Genomic DNA, 26200 nt, shown 5'->3' with positions numbered 1-26200 from the left:
GGAAGTGGAAGAAAAGATAGGAAGATATAAGAGATGGAGTAAAATGAAGGAAGATAAAAGAAGAAGAGATGGAGAGGAGAAAAATGGAAAAGGAGGAGTGAGAGAGAAAAGATGAAAGAGATGTGGAGAAAGTGGATGAGGAGTGCGAAAATATGTTTAATATGAATGTATAAGTAGAGACTATATCCGATTTCACACCGTCTTGGGGAAGGGGGAGGGGACCGAGGAGGAGAAAATTTAAAACTCAAAATCTTATGGAAGTGAATGTTGAAAACTAAAAATAAATACATTTAATAAAAAAATTTTAAAAAAAAGAAAATGGAAGAGTTGAGCAATGGAGATTACGGGACTCTTCTCACCTTTCCAGATGAGGAAGGATGCTGCTCTCTGGCCTCATCAGCTTCTGGATCTTTAGGGAAAAGTCTTAAGCCCAGCAATAAAAAGGTTGAATTTGGTTTTGTCTGGAAAATGCTTCCCCTCTCTGCAGCTGGTTAGGTCTTAGAAGCTCCTTTTCTTTCTCTTACTCCTCAGAGTCTCCCCCTACCCATTCTTGCCAAGCCATTTATGTCCCTGAGGGCAGGGACACATTTTTTCATCTCTGTCTCCCTAGACTTAGAAGATGAAGACTATAAGGCAGCACAGTTCATTTGAAAGAGTGCTAGATTCAGAGACCTGGGTTCAAACCTCAGCTCTGTCAGTGACCTTGGACAAGTCACTTCTCTCTGAGTCTCAGCTTCATCATTGATAAAATTCAGTAAACATTATTTAGTGTCTAGGCTATGCACCTGGAATTGGAATATATACTGGGGATACAAAAACAACAACAAAAAAGATTTTAAAAAGAAACTCCCTGTCCTCAGTGAACTGAAATTAAACTAGTGCTTCTGACATATCCTACCTGTGTGATCTGGGGCAAGTCACTTACCCCTACTGAACCTCAGTGTCTTAATCTGTAAAATGAGAGTCTGGTCTAGATGGCTTCTGAGGTCCATTCTAAATCTATGATGATAAGACCCAATCATTAGTCCTTGTACCTTGGCTTATAGTCTTAACTGTGTAGCAATATAGTCCTTGGGCTCAGAAGCCAAATTGTTAGTTCTCTCTTTTTCTTTCTTTACCTTCCTCCCTCTTTCCTTCCTTCTCTCCCTCCCCCTTCTTTCTTTCCTTCCTTCCTTCTTTCCTTCCTTCCTTCCTTCTTCCCCTACTTCTTCTCTCTCTTAGCCCTGGCATTATTCTCAGCTCCAAGACCCACACTCTCTCTTTTCTCCCTCTGTCAGCAGACCCTTGAGGTTTTGTGCATCTTTGTCAAAGGGGAAAAGAGGAGAGACAAAAATATCAAGACAAAAGGACATGAGTGGTCAGAAGAAAATTTTCCAACCCAGGCTAGGTGGCCCTCAGCTTCCTGATCTGTTCCATCTAGTTAAAGGTTCCTAAGTCAAGTTCCTGACCTCTGCCAGGCCCCAGAGCCCCAAGAGGGAGAATCCTACTCCTTTCCCAACTACAAATGGCCTGCCTGAAAGTAAACTATGCAGCTAGATAGTGTAGCATATGGAGACTGGGTCAAAAATCAGCCTCAAACACTTACTAACTTTATCTACCTCAGTTTCCTCTTTTGTAAAATGGAGATAATAATAGTACCTGTCTCATCCAATTGTTTTGAGGGTCAAATGAGATACTATTTTGGAAATTATTTGCAAATCTTAAAGTGCTCTATAAATGCTAGCTATTATCATTATGCCTTAAAATTCCACCAGGCAGGTGAATCCCCTTTTCCTTCTGCCCAAGGAAGTAATGACCCAGTTCTTTTCTCCTGCCCTTCTCACAGTCAAGTTTCCTTCCCTGTAGTGGGATTCAAAAGACTTCTGCCAGGTCTTCCAAACCCCTAGAATGAATCAGTCTTGAGTCCTGCTTCCCCCTTCCTCCACTTTGTCCATCCCCCAGGGAAAGGTATCACATCCACCAGGAACAAAGCTGTAAACAGGAATTTTTCCTCCTGAGGCAAAAGTAGCTGGGAATGGTTTAAAGGACATGGGTGCTGATAAACCAGCAGAAGAGGCCGTCCAACCCGGGGCAGGAGACCTGGGTTCCCTATGATGGCTCAAGTCATCAAGGTGAGGCACAGACCAGCAGCTGCTGCAGGGAGGAAGTATAGGAATCGATACTAAATCCACCTTCCTGTGGAAAAGGAGAATGGCCCCTGCATGTTGCACCTTGGAGCAAAATCCTGTTCACTCCGTGCTAGTTATGGCTCTGCCTAGGAGTCTGCGGCTCAAAGTCCCACAAACACCTCCAAGAGACCACAAAGGTCCTTGTTTCTGCATTAAGGGGGCTGGGCAGTGTCATCCCTGAGGGTAGGATGCTTGCTCCCAGCCTGGCAGTTAGGGGTTCTGTGGCCAGCACCCCTGAGCTGCCCGGCCCTCTCTGTTTGGAGATCCCAAGCAGGGGCAGAATGAGGAGGAGGTAGCGGGGCAAGCTGCTGGCCATCAGGAGCTGTCAACAGGCTCTGCAAATCTCCCCCACCATCTGGGCTTTATCAAACAAACAGCATTTTTTCCTGCATTAATCTCTGCTGGTCGAACCCAGCTTTCATTTCAAAAGGCCCCGCATTTTATCCACCCCTCCAGTCCCTACATCCCCCCAGAACTCCCTCCTAAAAGAAAAAGGATAAGTATTGCTCCTTTCCTCCGGGGCTCAGCCCGAAAGCTGCAGCTGGTGCAGGAAGCAGCTTTGAAATTAGAGCATGGCCCCAGACGCTGACAAGCTTGCTGGGGGTAGCTGGCAGTGAGGGACAGCACTAATTAATGGTTTGGTTTCTGAGGTGATGGGATGGGTGAGGAATGGTAAACTTCTTCTTCCTCCCCTTCAGGGAGCCCATAGGGATAGGGTCTTCTCAATACTGATCATCACTGACACCCGGGGCTTCTTTCCTCACTCATCATCACTGGCTGTGCTGAGGGCCCTTCACTAGCTGTCAGCCACTGTACTAGCATCTCCTCAACTCATCATCTCTGACTAACCTAGCAGGCATCAGATTAGAGGGAGGAATGTTACTAACAATTACAAACTTTCCAGAACATCATTATAGAACATCAGTGGTCAATTTAGTGTCTCCTCCCTGACCATCCTGGAATCAGTGGGATCAGCTGGGTTCTACTCACCAGCAGTTACTGATCACTCTGGCTCCTTTAACTTTGGATCACAAACAATCTTGAGATATCATCACTAGCCATCAGTGGATCATCTTGTGGTATAAAATTTACTGACCATCACTGACTGCCTAGGATCTCCTAACTGACTACTGGTCATATGTTGGAAGAATTGACAGACATGATTGCTGAACCTTGAAATCTTGGAAAGACAATAGAGAAAGGGGAACATGCTACAGAACCAGAAAAGAGCAACCTCCCTACTTTTTTTTAAAGGGAAGAGAATAGAATGTTCACATTGCAGACCTATGAACTTGACTTTGAGTAATGGCAAAATTCTAAAATATATTATTAAAGGGGATGGTTAGTGAACATCTAGAAAAGGGAAAACCATAAGGTAGAAGGATGATAAGTCAAGATTGTCAGGAGAAGGATGTACATCTTCCTCCACCATACACATACACCAAATGTCTGCAATCCCCCAGACAATTGTTTCTACTTGCTCAAAGAATTCAAGTCAGTTCACTTTAAGTTTTAGGTCAAAGCCCTGATTACCCCATCCTGGTTTTTACTCTGATTATATCAATTAAAAGGAATGCTACAGACATAGTATGTCTAGATTTCAGCAAAATGTTTAACAGATTCTCTCATGCTGTGCTTGAAGAAAAGAGGGAGAGATGGGCTGAGTGATAATATAATTAATCAGATTCAGAACTGGTTGAATGATAAGACCCAAAGAGTGGTCTTTAATATGTAGATTCCAATCAGGAAGGTGGTCCTCATAGAATGCCCCAAGTATCTGTCCTTCTTTGGTCCTGAATTATTCAATCTTTTTTGTCAATGAATTGGATGAAGGAACATTTATAAAATTTACATATGACAATAAACTGGGAGGTAGAGCAAATGCTTTGGATGATGAAATTAGGATAGGAAAGGACCTTGATAGGTGAGATTATTGGGCTAAATCTAATAAGATATAATCTAATAGGGATAAATATAAAATGGATTAATTAAATGGGTTAAAAAAATGGCAAGTATAGAATAAGAGAGGCATGGCTAAACAACAGTTCATCGTGAGTTTTAGTGGATGGCCAACTCAATCATGGGCAAAAGGATGGGGAAAGCAAACAAAAGAGCTTATGCAATCTTTGGCTGCATTAAGAGAGGTCTAATGTCCAGAACAATTAAAAAGACAATCCTTCTGCCCTTTGCTTTGCCTAAGTACCAATCCAAATCCAATTCCTGCTCCCTAGCCCCCTTGCTCTATCTGCCATATTGAACTTGGTCGACCACCATCTCCTCCTGGATATTCTCTCCTTGGGTTTTATGACATCGATAACTCTTGGTTCTTCTCCTAGCTGTTTAGTTGTACCTCCTCAGTTTCCCTTGCTGGATCACCATACATGTCCAGGACTGTACCCCAAGGATCTATCATGGGCTCTCTTCTCTCTCCACATCTTCTTTCTTGGTGCTCTCATCAACGTCAATGGAGTCAACTATCATTTCTATGAAGGTTTCTCTGGATCTATGCATCCAGTCCTAGTCTCTTGGGAGTTGCCAATAGGCACTACTTGCCTACTGGACATTTCAAACTCCATATCCCAGATGTATCTCAAACTCCATATTTCCAACCTATCCCTCTTCTGAACTCTTCTGTTTCTGTGAAGGGCTTTTCCTTTTCCTTCCAGTCAACAAAATTCACAACCTTAGAATCATCCTTTATGCTTCCTTTTTCCTCACTGTGTTTAATCAGTTGCAAAATCTTTTCTCTTCTGTTTCCATAATATCCTTCCCCATCTCACAAGAAAGTCAAGAGACAGTCTTGATTATAGAATCCCAGCATCTAGGAATCCCAGAGGTGAGAAGGCCCTCTGGAGATTATCCAGTTGCGCATTTCTCCATGTGTGACTGAACAAAGGACTGGCTACCCATGCCAAAGGTGACATAGAGACCAGTCATAGGATCATAGATTAGAAATGGAAGAGACCTCAGAGGCCATCAAACACAACCCCTTTGTGAGTCACAGAGAAGTCAAACAACTTAGGTTCAGAGAATCACAAATTTAGAGTCAGAAGGGACCAATGAGTCCAATATCAGCATTTTTCAGATGAAGAAACTAAGGTGCAGAAAAGTCGAGTGATTTGCCCAAAGGTGAATAGACAATAAGCATCAAAGGTGAGAGTTGAAACCAAATTTTCTGATTTCACATCTCTTTCTGCTGTCTTGTGCTGGTATCTTAATAATTTAATGTTTCTAGTCCAATGTTTCCCATTACAGCTTGGAAAGGTTTGTTTTTTTTTTTATTTCAAACATTCATAAAACTTTCACTACCAAAGGTTCTTCTGAAAATTTTGTAAACCAACGCTTCCTCTTTCTCCCCTAATTCTTCTCTTTCCATTTTGGCTCCCACTGTCTCCTTGGCTTCCTATCCCCACAACTGAGTAGCAGTAGAAAGACATTAGATACTTTACCTTACACAGTATAGTTAAGGTTGGCACATTCTGATCTATTCCCGCACCTTTGTTTGAGAGGCAGCTTCACAGAGTGGAAAGAACACCATGCCAAGGCTCAAAGCATGCAAGGGTTGGGTCCTAGCATTATCACTTTCTAGCTGGGTGATGTTGAGCAACTCACATCATCTGTCCGGGCCTCGGTTTCTGCATCTTCCAAATGGGAATAATAATTCTTGCCCTGTCTCCCTCAAGGGTTGTTGTGAGATTCCCATGGGATAATGGATATGGAAAGCATTTTATAAACCATAAAGCACTGTATAAATGTGCATTATTGTCAATGATATTACTAGACTGTCAGACACTATACAAATGCAAGGAATTAACATATTGTCTCCAGAAGAGGATCCTACACACAGTAAGTCCTTGATAGACATTGAATTGATGAATGAGGAAGGTGAGGCTGAAAGGGGTTAAAATCCAATTCAATTTCATTTAATTCAACAATCATTTATTAAGCATTTAGGAGGTATCAGCTGGAAGACTTTTTGCTTTAATGGATTGAGAGCAGGCCTAGGAGCTTAGAAGATTTGGGTTCAAGTCCTTTCTTTAGCACATACTGGCTATGTGACCCTGGGAAAGTCGCTTAACCTCTGTGTCTCAGGTGAATTTCTCTAAACCTATTAAATAGCAGAAAAGGTATTGATCCACTTTGGTAGAGGGTCTTCCTTACCGGGAGGAAGTCTAGTTTAAAAAAAAAGTGTTTGATACGGGGATATAAGGACAAAAAGGATAATCTTTGCCCTCAAAGTGCCTACATTTTATGAGCTCCTTGAAGGAAAGGATCAGTTTATACATCCTGGAAATCGTACGAAGCCTAGCACACAATGGCTACCCAGCTGGAAGAGACCTCAAAGACCATCTTGTCCAACTCCTTCATTTTAAAGATTTTACTCATTCTACTAAGACCCCAAGAGGCTAAGCAATTGTCAGAGGTCCCACAGCTGGTAAATGGCAGGTATGAGATCTTAACCCAGAGCCTTTGGCTCCACATTCACTGCTCTTTCCATTGTTCCATGATGACGAAATGCAGGAGTTCATATTAGCTCATGTAATTACTGGCCTCAGAGAGGAAAATACTCTATCTATGGGCAACCCATGGCTCAGACTATCCAAACAATGTTAAATGATATAATTAACATCTCTATCAATCAGTCAATGAGCATTTATTAAGCACCTACTATATGCCAAGGCTTGGGTTATCGAGAGTAGAGATGCAATGAATGAAATAATCTCTGTTCACGAAGAGCTTACATTCTAAAGTGGGAATCAACAAGAACATATATAAGCTTATAGATAATAAATTCAAAAAATGATAATTAAATGCAAGAGAGTTAGGGAGGGAGGGAATGTAGGTTATATTTTACAGTTATCCGTAGAGCCCTTTCCTCACAACAATATTGTGAGGTCTTCACCTTGCCCTAAGCAAAGCTATGAAATGGGTATTTTTGGTCTTCAGTCTTTCATTTTCCTTATCAGGTCCCCTCTTCTTCCTCCTGGCAATGACTTCTTTACCTATCCCCTTCCTCCTGGAACCTCAGCCAAGATGAATCTTTTAATGAATAATTGAATCAGGTTTCTCCCTTGTAAAATGAGAAGTGGTGAAAAAGGGAAAGACCTAGATTCGAAATTCAGTTCTTCCTCTTACTAGCTCTGGGGACCCTGGGCAATGCACAATATCTCAGGACTTCAGTTTCCTCAACTGTAAAATAGGGGTGGGTTAAATAAAAAAGTGGGGCACAGTGGTTAAGGTTCCAGGCCTGGAGTCAGGAAGACTCATTTTTCTGAGTTTAAATCTGGCCTCACTTATTACCTGTGTGACCCTGGGCAAGTCACTTAACCCTTTCTTCCTCCATTTCATCATCTATAAAATGAGTTGGAGAGGGAAATGGCAGACCACTCTAGCATTTCTGCCAAGAAAACCCAACTAGGAAGAGTAGGACATGACTGAAAATGACTGAACAGCAACAAATAACAAAACAATATCTTCCTCTCTGTTGTCCAAAAGAGTTGGAGTCTCTGTTGTCCAAAAGAGTTGGAGTCAGGAACACTAAATAAGGGAATGAGGAACAGGGGCAGTGGCCAACAGAGACTCTGAGAAGGTTTCCAGGTGCCATCTTAAAAGCTGAGCTCATGGATAGAGCGCCGGCCTTGGAGTCAGGAGGACCTGAGTTCAAATCTGACCTCAGACACTTAACACTTACTAGTTGTATGACCCTGGGCAAGTCACTTAACCCCAACTGCCTCACCAAAAAAAAGGAAAAAAAGCTGAGCTCCCAGTATCCCCAGAAGCCCACTTCTTGGGAGGGCAGGGAGTGATTTTCCTTGTTTTAACTGATCAGAATGAGCCATCACATTTTTTATTCCAATGCCTTCTTGGAAGCCTGAGGAAGGTGCAGGGAGTGGGGGGGGGCAGGTAGTGTGGAGGGAAGTAGAAGAAGGTTCACAGCTTGCTTACCACTTATTTTTAGAAAAGGTGGCTTATAGGGACAGCTAGGTAGTGCAGGGGATAGAGCACTGGCCCTGGATTCAGGAGAACCTGAGTTCAAATCCAGCCTCAGACACATAACACTTACTAGCTGTGTGACCCTGGCAAGTCACTTAACCCCATTGCCTAGCCAAAATAAAAAAAAAGAAAGAAAGAAAAAAAAGGTAGCTTATGAAGCCTGCAGTACCAAAGCTTGCCACGAGAGAGCGATGATGTGTTAATAAAGCATGGGGGCAGAATTAAGTTTGTACTGGACTGTTTTCAGGTATATCCAGAAAAAGATGAATGAATGGGCTAAGGGGCAAAGTAAGATAATCTTCTTGTTTGTTTTTTGGCAAATGAGCAGGTAGTAAAATGGAAACCAGGTGGGAACAGAGGCTGCGTGTCCTGAATACCTGAGACTGTGTTAAGAAACATGGGCTGATGCAGTGGTGTACTGGTAAATGTTTAACAAACAGCTCTCCAGAGGGGAAAAAAAGTGAACATACATTTAAGTTTAATCTGCATTATTAACATTTTTCACTATAACCTCCTTAAATCTAGACAACGAACTAGGCAATAAATCGATCTCTGATTTGTAGTTTGATGATTTCCAAGGTGTAAATACTTTGAAAATATAACAATTGACTCTCAGAAGCCAGTTTGAGCTGGCTCCAGGATTCCCCTGGTTTGCATCCTTATTGGAAACAACTCTAGATTCCTCTCACCCTCTGGTCAAAATGAGTGAAATCTCAACCTAGCTCGTGTGTGTATATATGTGGCCCAGGGATGGGATGAAGGGTTGGGCTGTTGGGAATGCTGTGGGTGAAACGGAGGATGAATCACAAAGGCTGGAACCCAGAGCTAGGTCTTCAAAAGAGTTGGTCCCTTCTCTGGATGGGGTTCAGGAAGAGGTGGCAGCCTGGAGTTTGGGCCCCTTGGGTGTTCAGAAATAAGTTGGGCAGGACCCAAGTTCAGTGCTGTGTTGTCTCCCAATCATTCAGTGCTAGAACCCAACTTGCCATAGAATTTTTGAAAGATCAACAATCCCTGCTCCCCAAACAGTGATCTCCAATATAAGTGGCAGGTAGGGCCTTGCGGTTCAGCCAAACAATCACACCACAAGCTTAATCCAGAGTTGGTGTTGGTACGGAGTAACCTTAGTGAGCAAAGGTAGCCACAGACATGGAAGCCATAACCAACATTGGGTAAGACCCATGTGATAGCTCTTACAGTGCCTGCCTTGAAAAGGCTGAACAGGTACCTCCTGAAGCTGGGGTGGTGAACAAAACCACCCCATTCACCCTTCCCTCTTTGGGGCACTGAGCACTCTTAATTGTAGCTACACACTTTGAAGTCAATTAGGTGGCAAGATGGATAGAGCACTGGGTCTGGAATCAGGAAGACTCATCTTCATGAGTTCAAATCCAACTTCAGATACTTCCTAGTTGTGTGACCCTGGACATGTCATTTAACCCTGTTGGTCTCAGTTCCTCATCTGCAAAATGAGCTGAAGAAGGAATGGCAAACCACTCCAGTATCTTTGCCCAAAAAATCCCAAAATGGGATCAGGAAGAGTTGGACACAATTGAAATGATTCAACAACACTAACACACCACTATTGATTAAATCTGTGATTACCTTCCTCAAGCATTCATTCAATTTCATACTTAACTGATCAAAGGAGCAAAATTCTGGATAATGGGCCATCAAACAGTCCAACACAGCCTCCAGGGCCTGGGTTTGTGGTCCCTGATTTATGCTTTCAAGGGCAAATCAGCTCTGTTTTCTTCTTTGACATCTCTGGAGTTGAAGATTACAAGACCTTCCCTTGATCCCTCCAATGTTTGAGGCTCTCATTGCCAGCCATGCGAGGTGCCAGCAAAGTTCTTCCTTGTGTGCCTGACCACAATCTGCCCTGCTTTAAGACAATTTCCTCTTTGCTTCTCCATGGATGCAGAGAACAACTCATTTCTCCTATTCATACCAAATCTTTATCGTGCTTGAAGATAACTGTTATTTATTCATTCATTCAACAAATATTTATACTGATTTTGGAGTCAGAAGGACCTATCATTGATTAATTCTGTCTGTCACTTGCTATCTGTGTGACTCAAGGCAGGTAGCATGACTTCTCAGCCTCAGTTTCCTCCTATGTAAAATGGGCATGGTAATACTTTAGAGGGTTGTTATTAATTGTGTACTTTGTATATCTTAAATATCATGGAAATGTTACTGTTGGCTATTACAAAAAATTTCATTCATATTTCTCTTTCAAGTTTGTAAAGCACTTTGCACAACAACTCTCTCTAAGTCACAATTTACCTAAGACAAAGTCAATATCAGAATTTTATTATGCCCATTTTATAGAAAAGTTCTAATCCAGGGCTCTCCTGAGTAAAGGTCCAGTGTTCTTTCCTTCACACCAAGTTGAATGAATCCCTAGTAGGCACCTAGCCTGTGTTGGGAGCACAGAAGACAGGTCTGAATATTATGGTCCCTGGTCTTTGGAAGCTTCCAGTCTAATTGGGATGGGTGGTGGTAGAGGAAATAAAGGCATCATGTGGGTCAGGAAAAGATCTGAAGGCCTTTTCCGGACCCTCTCAGGTGGCAGGCAGCGGCTTCCAGTAACTGTCGACACCATTCTCCCTGGCCACCTTTGGCCAGCTGCTCCAGGATGATGGGCTAAGGGCCTGGCCACCTCAGTGCCAGGCATGCGGGCAGAGGGCCAGGTAGCCTTTCCCGCCTCAGCAGCCTGGCAGGATGGGCGCTGGCCGCCGTGGGGAGGGACAGCTGACCGTAACCGATACACATCAGCTGAGGGGGGCTGCAGACGGAGAGGGGGAGGAGAGGGCCCACCCGCCAGCCCGCCTTCTCCCTTCAGCTGCTGCATGGTTAACCCTTTTTAGGTTTCATTGAGGTTTGAGGATATAGATGTTGCACAAAGGAGGTATACTTTCTAGGGCGCCTACTGAGCCACTTAATTTCTCCTCCAGGGATTGGAGCACAATCCAATATGGATTTCCTGATCCCCTACTCTATGTGCTTAGCACTATTCACTAGGTAGGAAATAACAGGAGTCAGAGGACACGAGTTCAAATTCTACCTCTAGGAAGTTACTATCTGCGTGACTTTGGATAAGTCACTAAACCCCACCGGACCTAAGCTTCTTAATTTAGAAGGTTTCTGAGATAGCTTCCAGCTTTAGATTTGTGATGTCATCACTGCGGCTCTGGCTAGAGAGACAAGACACACATGCGGAATGATAGCTAGCACAGAGAGGAAATGCAGGCTAAGTCAGACGGGGGTGTGGCTTTGTCAGCTACAGGGGTTCAAGGGCAAGGAAGAGCCCTGAGGGCAGGGGTAAGCAGGGAAGACTTCCTGGAGGAGGTGACATTGAACTGGCCTTTAGGAATGAGCTAGACATATAGGAGTAGAGGAAAGGAGGGTGGGGGTGGGTGTTGGCATCAGCCAAGTCAGGAATGAGTGTTGTATATATGCAGGATGAGAAGAAGGGAGGTCTGCTTGGAGGAGAGGCCCAGAGCTGGGAGAGGGAGAGATTGAGGAGCAGAGCTGGAGAAGGGAGAGGCTATCAGTGCTGTGGGCAGCCACCTAAGTTGTCCCATCTGGTCCAAATCTCTCATTTTACAGGGGAAGAAACTGAGGTCCAGGGAAGGAAAGTGGATTGCCCTAAATTATACAGCTGTTGAGGATCAGAACCAGGCCTCAGCAATCAAGCCTGCTGATGATTCCGTCCAGGGTACTTTCCACCACTCCCAGGAGACCTGAATTTTGGCAGGTTTGAAGTCCCTGACCAGCTCCCTCCCCATGCCCCCAGGTGATCTCTGCTTGTTAAGTTTGGGAGGGGGGAGATCTGAAGAATGCTGGCCCTATGAGCCCCATTCTTCCCCATCCCCATCGGGGTGCCTGAGACAGCTGTGCAGTGGCAGGCGCGCTCTCCCCTAGGTGGAGATTAACTGACACAGGCTACTGTGGCTGGGGGTGGGGAGTACTGCCTGCCCTATCACCAGCCAGTAACCCCTCCCTTTCCAGAGCCCTGGAAGGCAGAACTCAACAGGCTAGATCAGTGAGAGGTAGAAGGGGGGGAGTGTGCCCTAAAATGACATTAATCCTATGTGGTTCAGATCCTGCGCAAGCCTTAAAAAAGTGCTATGCAAATACTGGCTATCGTTATCAAGAATCTCCCTGCAAAGGTTGGATAGAATTGACTGGCTGCAGGGGAGATACTGGGGAGTGCCAAGTAATGAGGTGGGGGAGATGACCACACCTTCTCAGTTTTCCCCATGTCTCAGGGAAAGGGGCTGCATCTACAGAGCTCTCTCCCAAGGCATCCTCACCCTCTACTCCTTCCTATAACTTCTTATCACTAGCCTTCGCTGAGGCCAGCAGGACAAGGCTTCGGGAAGGCAAGAGTTAACACCCTTCCTTGGCTTTTACACATTTTTGAAGGGATCCTCTTTCAAGTGGTGGGGGGGTGGTGGGTTGGGGGAAAGAAAGTCAGCATGTCGCCTCCAATTTGCTCTGGTTTGACCTTGAACGTGAATCATTCTATCACAATGTCGTTACTGATTTCCACAGGAAGACGATTAAGCCCAGAAAATCAGGGTGGGAACCTGAAACGGGACTGAGGAGAATGGGATTGTTCTGCAAGCTAAAGGTCCCTCGTGTTTGTAAAACATGTCACGGGAGGTTTCACCCTTTTCCAGAAGGGAATTTCAGTGCCTGGAGAGAGAAAGCCCGGGTCCTCGACCTAGCTCAGCTTATCATTTGTGGTTGCCTTGGAGAAGCACGTTCCCTGACCAATCACAGATTCTCAGCATCTCAGGGCTCAGAGGGCCCTTAAAGACTAAGCATCCAACCCCCCCCCCCAATTTTACAGATGGGGAAACTGAGACTGAGCAGTATGTAGCATGCTGAGAAACCACGCAGCAAATTATTGGTAAAATCGGACCATAAATTCCCTGATTTTAAATGAGTTAATCTTGTTTAGACTGTCAAGTTTTCTCCAACATAATAAGGCCGAGCCTAATGACCTCTGGGGCACCTTGCAGTTTGGACATTAGGGATTAGGACAGCAGCAAGATTAGAGGACAGGGTAGGAGGCTGAGATAGCAGTGGAACGGCATTGTGCCTGAGGGAAGGGTCCATCAATCAGTCTGTCTACCATGGCCACTGCTACTCACCACACTGCCTTAAACCTCTCATCACACTCCTAAAAGGTTCCCACTTACCCATTCATTGAACAGACATTGAAAGGATCTTAGCTTCAGAGTTGGGAAGAGCCACCTGCACTGTTTTACAGATGAAGAAACTAAGGCTCAGAGAGAAGTGGCTTGTTCAGGTCATGCAGGAATTATGTAGCAGAGCTGGGATTTGGACCCAGCCCCTTTCACTTCTAATCCATCACTTTTTACCACCTGCTAGGTAAAAGGACACTGTTTATATGGAGCAGTCCCCTAAGGAGGCTGGAAGTCTGGAAATCTGAGCCTTCAGACTGGAGTCAGGAAGACCTGAGTTCTAATCCAGCCTCAGACATGTACTAGCTATGTGACTCTAGACAAATTATTTGACTCCTGTTTGCCTCAGTTTCCTTATCTGTAAAATGGGGGTAAAAATAGCATCTACCTCCCAGGGTTGTTGTGTACATCAAATGAGATAATAATTGTAAAGCACTTAACACAGTGCTTGGCACATGGTAAGCATTATATAAATGTTAGGTAGTAGTAGTAGTAGTAGTAGTAGTAGTAGTAGCAGTAGTAGTAGTAGTATAGCTCCGGACCTGGAATCAAGAAGACTTGGGTTCAAATTTGTTGTCATACAGTAGTTCAGTTGTGTCCAACTCTTCATGACCCCATAAGGGTTTTCTTGACAAAGATACTGGAGTGGTTTGCCATCTCCTTCTCCAGCTCATTTTACAGATGAGGAAACTGAGGCAAACAGGGTTAAGTGACTTGCCTAGGGTCGTACAGCTAAGTATCTAAAGCTCCATTTGAACACAGGTCTTCCTAATTCTAGCCAACTGTGCCACCTAGCTGCCAACAAAAACAATGCACTCCGAGAGACCTCACCAAATGGGGTCAAAACGGTCAAACGGCTGTTACGAATTGATGCTCTGGGGAAGCAAAGCAGGGGCTAGAAAGTATTGCCTTAGGTTACCACCTTCACAAATGTTGAATTCCCTACTTTCTGGTCCTGATTCATCATGTCAGAAGATCTCTCCGTCTATCACCATTGATCAACTCTCCCAGTCTGGGTTCCTAAGAGTTGTCTCTTGATTGGATTATCACAGTCAGAAGCAACCAGGTAACTTCAGGGCTGATGAGTATCAAAATCCCAATGAGTATCAACATCTCCAGGTATAGAATTCAACTTGCAGGCTCCAGGTCAATAGAGGTTAAACTTTACAAAAGCTTGGCACAACCCATATTAGCAATGTATCAACATTCAGCATGTAAATAAATGTGAGAGCCAATGGACAAACTGAGATCTTTAATAATTTATCATCCGCTTAACCAGTGCTAGCAACACTGTTCTTTACACTTTTCATCCTAACTAGATTGGGTTTTGTTGCATGGCTCTCATAGAAACAAGACTGTAAATTCATGATGACTTTGACTACTATGAAAAAAAATGTCTATGTATATATAATGCATTAAGGACATTTTTCACCCTTAGCCAGGCCCACAAACTGTTGGACTTATACATCAGCATGCTCAGAGCACAGGAGAGAATTGAATTACAATTGACTACTTTTCTGTCAGAGGAGGAAGAGTCAGCAGACGAGGAAAAGGAAGCATGAGTTGAGTCATGAGATGAAAGGAAAGAGAAAGGGAGGGAAAGGAGTGAAAAAGATTTTTTGGTGAGTAGTTTATTTTGAGTTTAAATTAGGCCTCAGATATTTACTATCTATGTGGGAAAGGGCCACTAGGTGGCCCAGTGCATACAGCACTGGGCTTTCATCTTCCTGAGTTCAAATCCAACCTCAGACACTACAAGCAGTGTGGCCAAGTCACCTAACCCTATTTGCCTCAGTTTCCTCATCTGTAATATGAGCTGGAGATCCAGGAAAACCCAAGTTCTCATTGGTAGGACTGTGAGACTGGAGGCTTAAATAGGTCTGCGGAGTGGGGGCGGCACCCAATGAGAGTGAAGGGTGGCTGATTATAGCATTTTCTTTCCGGGGGGGGGGGGGACTATTCCTCGGGGTCATATGATAGGGATGGAAGCACAATTCCCCAGGAACCGACCAGTCCATCATCCTGAGCACCAGAGACAGTAGCCATGGACAAAACAAGTCCCAAAGGTGGAATGTGAATGAGAAGCTTCTGGTACACATTCAGGTGCTGGATCACACATCCCCATCCCATGTGTACTGTGGTGTATACGCCTCTCTCCCACACTCCTCCTCAACCTAAACCAGTTTGCTGGGGCATTGGGTAATGGAGCTTTAGCTGGAAGGGACACTGGAGGAGGTCTTCTTGTTCAACTCCCCCCAGGTGCCCCCCGCCATGGGTCAGCAGCCAGCACCACCCTCAATTTCCACCTGCCAGAAAGGCGTCAGGACCACCACACACACTGTCAGAGGCTGTCAACCCTGGGCACTGCACCTCACCCACTGCCAGGGTGACATCTTGAATCTGCCACTTATGGTGGGTGTGACTTTGAACAAAGCTCTAACCTCCTCTGGGCCAGGATCCTTATCTAGAAAGTGAGGGTGCTAGATTAGATGGAAAGAAAGAACCAAGCATTTATTAAGTAGGTGCCAAGCACCATGCTAAGTGCTTTACAAATATTATCTCACTGGATCCTCACCAAAGCTGGGAGGTGGATACTTTTATTATCTTCTTTTTACAATTGAGGAAACTGAGACAGATTAAGTTAAGTGATTTGTTCAGGGTCATACAGCCAGTAAGGGTACGAGGCCGGATTTGAACTCAGGTCTTCCTGATTCCAGGTACAACACTCTTGACCAAAACACCCCTAAGGGGATTGATTGCCCAGTGCTCAATCCACTGTGCTACCTAGCTGCCTCTAAGGTCCCCTTTCTGTCTCTGAGATGCTCCCCATGATGACAGGTTAGGCTACAGGGCCCTATATTCCATCATCACTTGGCTGGAGATTTTTTTGGGGAGTCGGGGAGAGTCAGTTCTCTACTTGTGCATAAACCTGTCCTGCAGTAGGACAGTGAAGGAAGAAATGGCCTTCGTGGTGCTGGCCAATCTTCCAAATAAGTGAAATGTCCTAAATCCTGATGTTCTCATCAGAGGAAGTATATCTGGACAGTAATAATAATGGCTCTCATTTATAGAGTGCTTTAAGGCTAGGCAAGCACTTTACCAAGTGATCTCATTCGAGCCTCATGACAAAAATGCTATTATCATCCCCATTTTACAGATGAGAAAACTAAGGTAGAGGAGTTGACTTGCCTGGGGTCATGTAGCTAGTAATTTCCTGAGGATAAATTCAATCTCAAAGGTCTTCTGATTCTAAGTGCAGCACTCCTTCCACCATAACACACTGCGCCTTTCAGTAAGCTGGTCAGAGAGGGGACCCCTTTCTCCTCAACCAGAGGGTATGCCCCCCAATACTAACCCTGTAACAAGATGGTTATAGCCAAGTTGGCCCTAGCCTCCAATATGGTGCCTTAATTGAGCTGTGCCAAAGTCAAACCAAAGTCAAACCAAAGACAATTTGACACTCTTGATGTGCTTCTCAGTTTTCTTCTTGGCATTTATTGGATGCAGAAGAATGACATGGATGTAAAAATTTGCAAGTGGCAAAAAGCCTGTGTTCCTTTTATCTTGGTGCAGCCCCTTCCTCAACAGTAGGCATCTCCAGGGATCTAGGAAAGGCCTACAGGGAAACTTGAAAGGGCAAGGCAAGGCCTTGACATTCATGACTGGCCAGTAGGTTTGCCCTTCCCAGGCTGGACAAGGAGCTGGAGGCATAGGGTGGGCATGGGAAGAGACGCAGAAGCTTGAGCTCCCCTGGCCTAGCGCCAAGTTTGCCAGGCCAAGTTTAGGGAGGGCATCCCCAAGCTCAGCAGTCGACTTTGGGCCAAATTCTCAGGCAATAAGTATGCTAGAAGCACTACCGTTTTCCATCTTGAAAGCTGTTTCATTGGGAGAAAAACCCTAAGGCCTTCAGAGCTAGAGATTCTGCAAATGGGGGAGATTAGGAACTCTGTCTCCCCCTGTGCTGGATTTCTCTGCAAAACATTTCTGGAGTCTCACATCAGAAAGTGTTACAGGGACTGGAAGGTTCGTTTGAAGGCCAAGATCAAAGGTGGCCAGTCAGCAAAACCCCTGGGAGCGTTCAGAGGCATCATGAGGGAGAAAAATACCTCTGAGAGAGATGAGCTACTTTGGAGTTTGATAGCTTTCATCTAGCCTGGAGTCCCCTAAAGAATGAATCATTTCTTTTTCTCATTCAACTACCCCATTAAGCCATGAAGAAGGCCACGGGCTTCTACCAGGCCCTTCCTACCATGCATCAAGGAGGGGCTCGATATGAGGAATAGTATGTAAATGCCTAGACTTTTAAATGCTTCCCTAGATAAAAATGCTCATAATTGAGAATCAGGCAGTATTTCCTTGATGTGAGAGAGGTTCTCTAGACCATTAAGTCAATTCCCCTGCCCCTCAGAAGGACCAGAGATAGCCAGCAGGCACCCTGTCCTCATAGGATTCCTCCAAGGGCAGAAATTCCCTCTCTCAACCCCCTTCAACCTCCCTGGGCCATCTGCTGCAGTAAATCTACTCCTTCTCACAACCAGGATGTTAACAACTAAACTAAAGCCTTCGTGGGCCAATGGGATCCTATCATCCATGTCTTTGTTCAGCTAAAAGGGCAAAGTGACCAGAGGTGGCCAATTTTCTGACTTCTACATTATGTCTTCCCTCCCTCCAACCCTAGCAAGAATGGAATGAGGGGCACAACTGGCCTTCTGCCTCTCCTAGGGTAGAAATCCATCCCCCTGCCTCTGCCCTAAGCTGTAATCAAACTGTACAAGACAATGTCCTTAGCAGAAAGCAGGGGAAGGGCAGGCCTTTCTGTGATGAGCTCTGCTCACCAGCTGAGATCGGCTTTCCTGACCCCTACAGTAGCCCATGGCCAGGGGTCCCTGTGCATCTGAGGGACATGGGGATGAAATTTCTCCCAGCCCCATCACCCTGCAAGGGTGCAAGGAAGGGGCAGGAGCCAGGGGAATATCCCTGTGACCCTTGGAGAATCAGGTAAGTTGGAGGAGGGGGGAGGAGAAGGGCCACTAGCCAGCTCTTCCTTGGAATAAAGGTCTCAGAACCACTGGCAGGCACAGTCTGTGGGCTCCTGGATGGTGTAAGGTACCCAGGAGGCATTTCCTGTGCAAAAGAGCTGCACCGAGCGCCGCTGCAGGCCTATCTCGCGGCAGCACTTACAGAAGCGAGCGTAGGTGTTGATGTTGTAGTTGTAGATGCTTGCAGAGGGACACTTCCCATCACAGCTCACAATGTTCACCTAAGGCAGACAGCCGGGATGGGAGGCCTGGGGAAGCTGCCCAATTTCCACCAGAACCACCCAACCCAGCCCATCCCGACATTCTCCTCCTCCCAGCCTGGCTTCTCGATCCCCGATGAAGCCAAATGTGGTGCTCTGGCCCGACCTGCCCCTCACGCCAGGGTCTCTCCCTCTGTCCCCAGGGCCCTACAGCGCACCGGTGTGTTGCTTCGGCAGTCACTCTTCCGGATGGTCATTCGGACAGTCACCTTCTTACAGGACCGCCCATCCTCCTTACCTGGGGAAGGGCAAGGAAAGCTGAATGAGGCTGACCCAACCACCCAAATTTCTTGCCCCCTGGGGCAGAAGAGGGGTAAGGAAGGGGAAGGTGGGCATTTCCCGGGCACTTAACTGTCATGCACTGAGTCTTTTGAGCTACTCTCAACTCATGCACCACTATCCCCTACCCCTCACAGCTCCCAGGGCCTGACTCCGTGGGAGGAAGAGAATCCCCATCTGAAGGGAAAGAACTAGCAAGCCATGTATCTGGGGCTTGGCAGTGAGGAAGAACCCAGAGAGCCTGAGTCCTTGAAACCCTCAATGCTGGGCACCAGTCTGTAAGGGAGGTTGAGGAATGTGAGCAGGGACGGTGGAGGAGGCCACTGGGAGAGTGGCTGTCCAGCAATGGGACATCCTGCAGCAATGAGGCATCCGTCGGGACCTGGGGCAAGGAACACTGGATTGGGAGTCATGAAATCAGGACCTAGCCTGCCACTCAGCCAAAGGAGACTTGGCCAAATCACTCAGTCTATTTCAGTTTCCCCCCATTTAAAAAATGTTTTGTTGAATTGAATTAAATCCAATTGATCCTTATGGCTTAATCATTCTACAGCAGTTCAGGTGGAAGTGGGTGGATGTGTTAATAGTCCTTAACCTGAGTGGCCCCAGGCCTGGAGGATGCAGCCACATCCTGGAGGTGTTCAGCAAGAAGCAGGAGCAAAGCAGCGTTTAGTCTCTGTGTGGACCGTAGGAAGTGAGCACTATGGGGGTGCACACATGCATGCTTTGGGGGCCAGCTCACTGCCCACATCTGAAGACCAGGCGCCGCCAGAGGGACGATCTGGGAAAGGCCTTGGAAGCAGGAACACCAAGCCTCAAATTCTCCCCTCCCCTCCCCCAGCCCTCCCTCCTGCCCTTTCCCTAGGGAGCTGAGGGCCAAGGGCTCCATGAGCAGAGGGGCCATTTTCAGAATCACCAATGGAAGGCCACTTCGCCTTCATTCCCACTGACCTGGGTGACAGCGGGCACTAACCCTTGGAGAAGAGGCAGGGCTAACTGGGAGCAGAAACAGGGCCCCCGGGAAACCTGAGGAGAGTGGGACAGGGTCATACTCAGAGGGTGAGGAAAATGGGTCATGAGGGAAGAGGAGGGTGATCCAATCAGGGGACTGGAGAGAGGGTCCAATGAGGAAAAGTGGAGGGAGGGGGACAGGTAACAGGAGGGAAACAGGGGGCAGGGCCTTGGGATCAGGGGAAGGTGAAGTGATCATACACTCCGGCCACCTGCATCCCCCAACTTGACCTGCCCTTAAGGGGATCTGGGGGCCCACCCACAGAAACGATCTGTCTGGGACAGTAACCTTTTTTGGGTCATTTGCACCCCTCTGGCAGTCTAGTGATGCCTATGGACCCCTTTTCAGAATCATGTTTTTAAATGCATGAAATAAAATACAGTATTACAATTATATAGAAATCAAGAAGTAACTCTTTTCCCTTCCAAGTTCATGGGCACTAGAAATCTATCCACAGATCTCTTGGGGGTTCACCTGGTCTACAAGGTAAAGCTGCTTAGGAAGGTTCCATGGGCCAGGCAGCCAGTAACGAGAATGTGTGGCTGGAGGAAGCCCAGGGCAGATCTCCTTGATCTCTCCTCTGGGGCAAGTGGGGAATGGGCCATGGCCCGAGGGTGCTCTGAGCCACTCAGAGGACAACTGCCCTTCTGGGAGGAGAAGGAAACACAGATAGCAGCCTGTGAATCACAGGATATCACAGACTTTGAGCAAGAAGAGACCTTAGAGGTCACCTAGTGCAACTCCCTCACTTTGCAGATAAGAAAACCGAGGCTCAGCAAGGTTCAGTGATTTTCCCAAGATCACACAGGCAGTAAGCAGCACAGGTGGGATCTGAACCCGCATCCTCAGACTCCAGAGTTGCTATTCTTTCCCTTCCTTTGCATCACAAGGCCATGGAAGAAGTATAAAGACTCCTCCAGGAGACACGACAGATTTCTGAGCAACTGGGGACCAGGGTTCTCCTTTCCAACCTCCTTGGACATCACTCCCCTTCCTATACTCTATGGTCCAGCCAAACTGGCCTCTCTGTCTGTCTCTCACTCATACTTCATCTCCAACCTCATGCTTTTGCACTGGTCACCACCACCCCCACCCCACCTCCCCATGCCTTCTTTATGTCACTTCATAGAATTACTTTCTTCCTTTAAGATGCAGATCAGACACCATATTTTTTTTTTTTGATGAGGCAATGGGGTTAAGTGTCTTGCCCAGGGTCACACAGCTAGTGAGTGTTATGTGTCTGAGGCCTGATTTGAACTCAGGTCCTCCTGACTCCAAGTCCAGAGCTCTATCTACTGCGCCACCTAGCCGCCCCCCAGACACCGTCTTTAGCATGAAGTCTTTCCAGATCTCCCACAGCACTCCTCCTTCTCCTCTAATTCGCTCCTCCCCCAACTACCTTGGATTTAACTACTTTGTTTTTATTCTTATGTGCATTCTCATCTCCTCTGTTAGAACATAAGCTCAATGAAAATCTGGATTGTTTCATCCATTGTATCCTTTTGTTGTATCTTTGTATCCTCAGTGCCTAGAATGGTGCCTGGCATGCAGGAGGCATATTATAGGTGTGTGCTTGCTTGCTTGGTTCTCTAACAAGATGCACAAGGCTGGCTTTAGCAAGTGCTCAGGAGTGTCACCCCTAATAAGAGATGTGTGGTACATAGAATAATTGTGCCCAATCATACCTGAGCAGCCAATGTTCTTGAGTCTCACCTGAAGCTCTACAGGCGGAATCTATTGGATCCCACCAGGAAAACAGAAAACTCTCCCCAGCACTGTGCTACCCAGTCCCAGAGTCCCTTTGGAGTCATGGTAGGGGCTGGAATACTCACATGTCCTGCAGCATCCTTCCAGAGAAGGTACCACGGAGCCCCCCACCTAAATAAAGAAGAAGATGGTGAGATAGAGGCAGGAGATCAACTCTGGGAGCATCTGATGCTCCTACTTCAAGCTACCCATAGGTATGACCCCAAAAGCTTACCAAGACGTTGCCTAGGAAAGTATCTTCATGCTCAGGGTCTGAGGCCAGAGCACAGTTAAGGGTGTGGAGACCATCCTGATAATTCAGGTCAAATACCTGTTTCCCCTTCCTGCCCCCACTGTTTACCTTAGGACACTCTGAACCCACTCTAGGGTCAGGCCCCTCTCCTCTTCCTGGCTTCTGCAGCCAGAGATGACTAGAGAACACGTGCCCTGGGTCCTCCTGTGAAAGCCCTGATGTGTTTCTTGACTACCTTGCATGAATCTACACGAGGCTTGGGACAGGTGGGTATGGGTGTGGGCAGGGGGAGAAGCCTCGGTCCTGGGGGATGATCATGTGGCCTTGCCTGAGTGATTACCTGCGCCTATTCAAGTTCCTCCCTTCCTCTCCAGTCCTAGGCCCCTTCTCTGGTCATCCAAGGCCACTGTTCTTCTTCAACACTAATTGTTGACCCCCTAGATTCAGAGAGGGCTCCACAGTCCTACATTTGTGGCTGTCTGCACCAACTCTGGGGAGGGAGCGATGTGCTCAAAAGAGGCTTGGATTGGGAGTCAGGAGACCAAGGTTCTAATTCTGCATATACAAAGGAGGTAGAGGTGGAGAAGAGAGAAGTGGTGTCTGGGGGCTGGGAATCTTTGAGACATGAAAACCCATCCCATTGCTATGATCTCCCCTGAGAAAGAATGTGTTTGTGTATGTAGGTATGTGAGTGTGTATGTATATATGTATGTATGTGTATATATCTATGGATCACAAGTAATATTCAGAAACTGGTTGGTATCACACAGAATCCAAACTGGAAAGGGGCATCTGAGGCAATGAATCTCACCCAGACCTGAACCAGAATCCTCTCTCTGGTAACCCTGACACCTAGCCTCTGCTTAAATACCTCCAGTGGTGGGGAACTCACTACCTTTCAAGGTAGCCGCTTACACTTGAGGATATTAAAAAAATATTGAGACCATGTCCCTTACACTGAGCCTATATCTGCCACTATGTGGGTTTGCCCTAATGCCCCTAGTTCTGTCCTTTGGGGTCAAAACAGTCAAGGCGTATCCTTCGTCCCAGTGACAGACCTTTGTTTATGAGAAGAAGGCTATGATGCCCCTTCCTAAGTTTTCCTGAGGTTCAACAGCCACAGTTGTTTCAACATTAGTCCAAGTTAAGGCCCAAACACCAGAAGAGAAAAGTCTTCCCTTGAGGCATGAATAATATATTCATTCCCACGAAGAGGGATATTTCATTGTGATTTCATTGACAAACAGAGATCCTGGTGAAGAAATTTTCTCTACCTTCTCTGCAATGTGTGTTCTTAGAGAATTGCCTGGAATTGATATGCCCAGGGTCACATAAGCAGTGTACACTAGAGATGGCATCTGAACTCAGATCTTCCTGCCTCCAAGGCCATGATGTCTCACCCCGATTTCCTAAGCTAAGTTCTAGATGTTAACTGACAATCCTTGAACATCAGCAGTAGAATCTATGTGTGCAGTGCCTTGGGAGGGATTTGGATAGATGGATGGTTGGATGGATGGATGGATGGATGGATGGATGGAATGGGTAGATGGATGGACAGATGGATGAATGGATGGATGGATGGATGGATGGATGGATGGATGGATGGATGGATGGAATGGGTAGATGGATGGACAGATGGATGGACGGATGGATGGATGGATGGATGGATGGATGGATGGATGGATGGATGGATGGACAGATGGATGGATGGATGGATGGATGGATGGATGGATGGATGGAGAGGTTGCTGTATAGCAGGATAGGAAGGAAGGGAGATCTCCCTTCTGTCCCTTCATGCTGTAGGTTATGCTCTGACCGAGAAGGAAACTGAAACTTGAGGGGCTGGGGAGCTCTCATAAACAATGCCCCAGGTCAGTGGTCCACCTGAGTATTCCATTTCCATGGCCCTTACCTTCCCACATTCAGTTTCATTGAGGGGTGGGCAGGTGATAGGGGACACAACCAGGACTACGCCCAGGGCTGTGTTGCTGCAGTCATGACGAGCACAGTCTGAGATCCAAGATGCTCCAGGCTGGAAGTGAGATGTGTAAGGGACAGTTGGCCCAGAGGGTCTGTGCAAAGTAACCATTCCCTGAGGACTGGGGAAGGCTTTATGTGAGATGCAACTACCCTACTGGTGGGCACTAAACTGTTTCTGCCATGCCTGGCCTCTAGGTTACTAGTCTGTGTCTGTTCACTATGTCTGATGGTTTAAAAAAAAGAGTATTGATTACCTGGGTTCTGGTCCAGATTCTGCCACTAATTCTATAAAACTGCAGAATCTTAGAGCTGGAAGTCATCTCATCTGACCCCCAGGAAACTGATACCCAGAAGGAGACTGGAACTTGCTGTGTGACCTCAGGAAAGTCACTCACCATTTCCGAGTCTCAATGTCCTCTGCAAAGTGGATATACCCCACTTCTTTCACAAGGTCATTAAGAGACTCAATCAACAAGCATTTATTAGGTGCCAACTATATACCAGGCACTGGGTTGTGGCTGGAACACTCTCCCTCCTCACTTGCACCTCCTGACTTCCCCTGACTCAACTCAAATCCCACCTTCAGCAAGAGGCCTTTTCCAGTCTCCCTTTCTACCCCCATGCCTTTTCTCTGATCCTAACCTCCATTTATACTGTATACATCTTATATGTACATAGTTATTGGTACGCTACCTTCTCCATTAAAGTGTGAGCTCCTTGAGAACAGGGATTGTCTTTTTGCCTTTGTTCATGTCCCTAGAACTCAGAACAGAGGTTGGCATATAATAAGCACTTAATTAATGCTGGTAACCCTGATTTAACTGATGCTGAGAATACAGAAACATAACTGAAATATTACCTGCCTTCAAGGAGTTCACATTCAATTGGTACAACCAATGGAGAGTACTTTGGAAAGGCAAAAGCATTAAATGAATGTAGGATGCAAACAAATGAGCATCGGGGGTTGAGGGGGAACCCCTGGATAAAAAAAAACTCCTTTGTTGTATGGCTTAACACATGCTCCCTAGCCCTGCCCAAAATACGCTCAGTCCTCTGGGCACTGCTGGTCCTCACTTTTCGAGAAGAGAGAACTGGGATCAAATTTGGGCCCAGGGGTAGGGGGGAAAGGAGAGAGGCTTAGACCAAGACTATTTCCATGGAGTCATTGGGGGGGTGGGGCTGGGGGAAGAGGAAGGGCTCACCAGGAAAGTGACCTCGGTGCCATTGGGAAATGTGAAGAGGCAGGACACATTCCTGCAGGAGCCGCAGCAGCTAGCCAGGTCCTGAGGAGGCTGGTACTCCTGGTTCTGAAAATTCAGCCAAGTCAATTCCACCCTGGGACACCTAACCCTGTACCTGCCAGCTCTCCCCTGAATGGTACCATGGATGCCTTCCCAAGGATCTTGCACAGCTTCCAAGTTGCCACAGGACTCAGAAAGGATACAGGAGAAACAGAACAAGAGACTTTCTGAGATACATGGGAATGTATCTCAGTCTCTGCAGTCTCCAGGACAGACCACATCTAACTCCAGGGACTGATAAAGTTGCCTGTTCTAAGGTTCAGATCTGTATCTTCTTAGTATCCAACTTAAAATCTTCTTGCTGCATTTCTACCTGATGTACTCTTCTTTCTTTCCCTTCTTTCCTTCCTTCCTTTTTCCCTCCTTCCTTCCTTCCTTCCTTTTCCCCTTCCCTCCTTCTCTTTTTCCTTCCTTCCTTTCTTTCCTTCTTTCTCTTTATCTTCCTTTCTTTTTCCTTCTCTCTCTCTTTCTCTCTCTCTATGTCTCTGTCTCTCTTCTCTCTTCTCTCTCTCTCTCTCTCTCCCTCCTTTCCTTCCTCCCACTCTCCTTCCCCCTCCCCCCTCTCCCTCCCTCCTTCCTCCCCTCTCTTTCTTTTTCTCACACACACACACACACACACACACACACACACACACACACACTCCCATGGAGGTAGGGAACAACTGGACATTATCCTCCAGATACTGCAGGAGTATTGGCTCAGCCTTACACCCTCCAGAACAGTCCTCTGGGTCATAGTTCATGGTTAATGGTTCACTCTGACCCTACTTTCCTTCCTTAGCCATTTTCCACCTTCTGTCTATTCCTATGAAACATTCATTTTCCTCCTACTTAGAATCCTTGATCAGGACATGGTTTCTCATTCATTCATTCATTCATTCATTCATTCATTTCCTGCTTTGGGAGGTTATGGACCCCTGAAGTTAGTTAGCATCCCAGAAGAAAAGGG

At 46.3% G+C, this 26200-nt stretch overlaps 1 protein-coding gene across 1 annotated transcript in view; it reads right to left on the bottom strand.

Moving 5' to 3' along the window:
• Positions 1-26200, bottom strand: part of OTOG (otogelin) — a 132509-nt gene that overhangs the window by 9849 nt on the left and 96460 nt on the right. The window contains exons 53-59 of the mRNA XM_027852660.1: positions 25153-25257; positions 23883-24002; positions 21804-21849; positions 18839-18918; positions 18448-18641; positions 18217-18316; positions 10723-10950 (exon numbers count right to left, since the gene is read on the bottom strand). Coding sequence (XP_027708461.1) covers positions 10723-10950; positions 18217-18316; positions 18448-18641; positions 18839-18918; positions 21804-21849; positions 23883-24002; positions 25153-25257 — 873 coding nt within the window. The remainder of the gene's footprint in view (positions 1-10722; positions 10951-18216; positions 18317-18447; positions 18642-18838; positions 18919-21803; positions 21850-23882; positions 24003-25152; positions 25258-26200) is intronic.

The sequence above is a fragment of the Vombatus ursinus genome, unplaced genomic scaffold (genome assembly GCF_900497805.2).
Source record: "Vombatus ursinus unplaced genomic scaffold, bare-nosed wombat genome assembly UNPS02009770.1, whole genome shotgun sequence".
NCBI classification, from domain to species: domain Eukaryota; kingdom Metazoa; phylum Chordata; class Mammalia; order Diprotodontia; family Vombatidae; genus Vombatus; species Vombatus ursinus.
The sequence above is the reverse complement of the archived record's forward strand: the minus strand, read 5'-3'. Positions and strand labels throughout refer to the sequence as shown.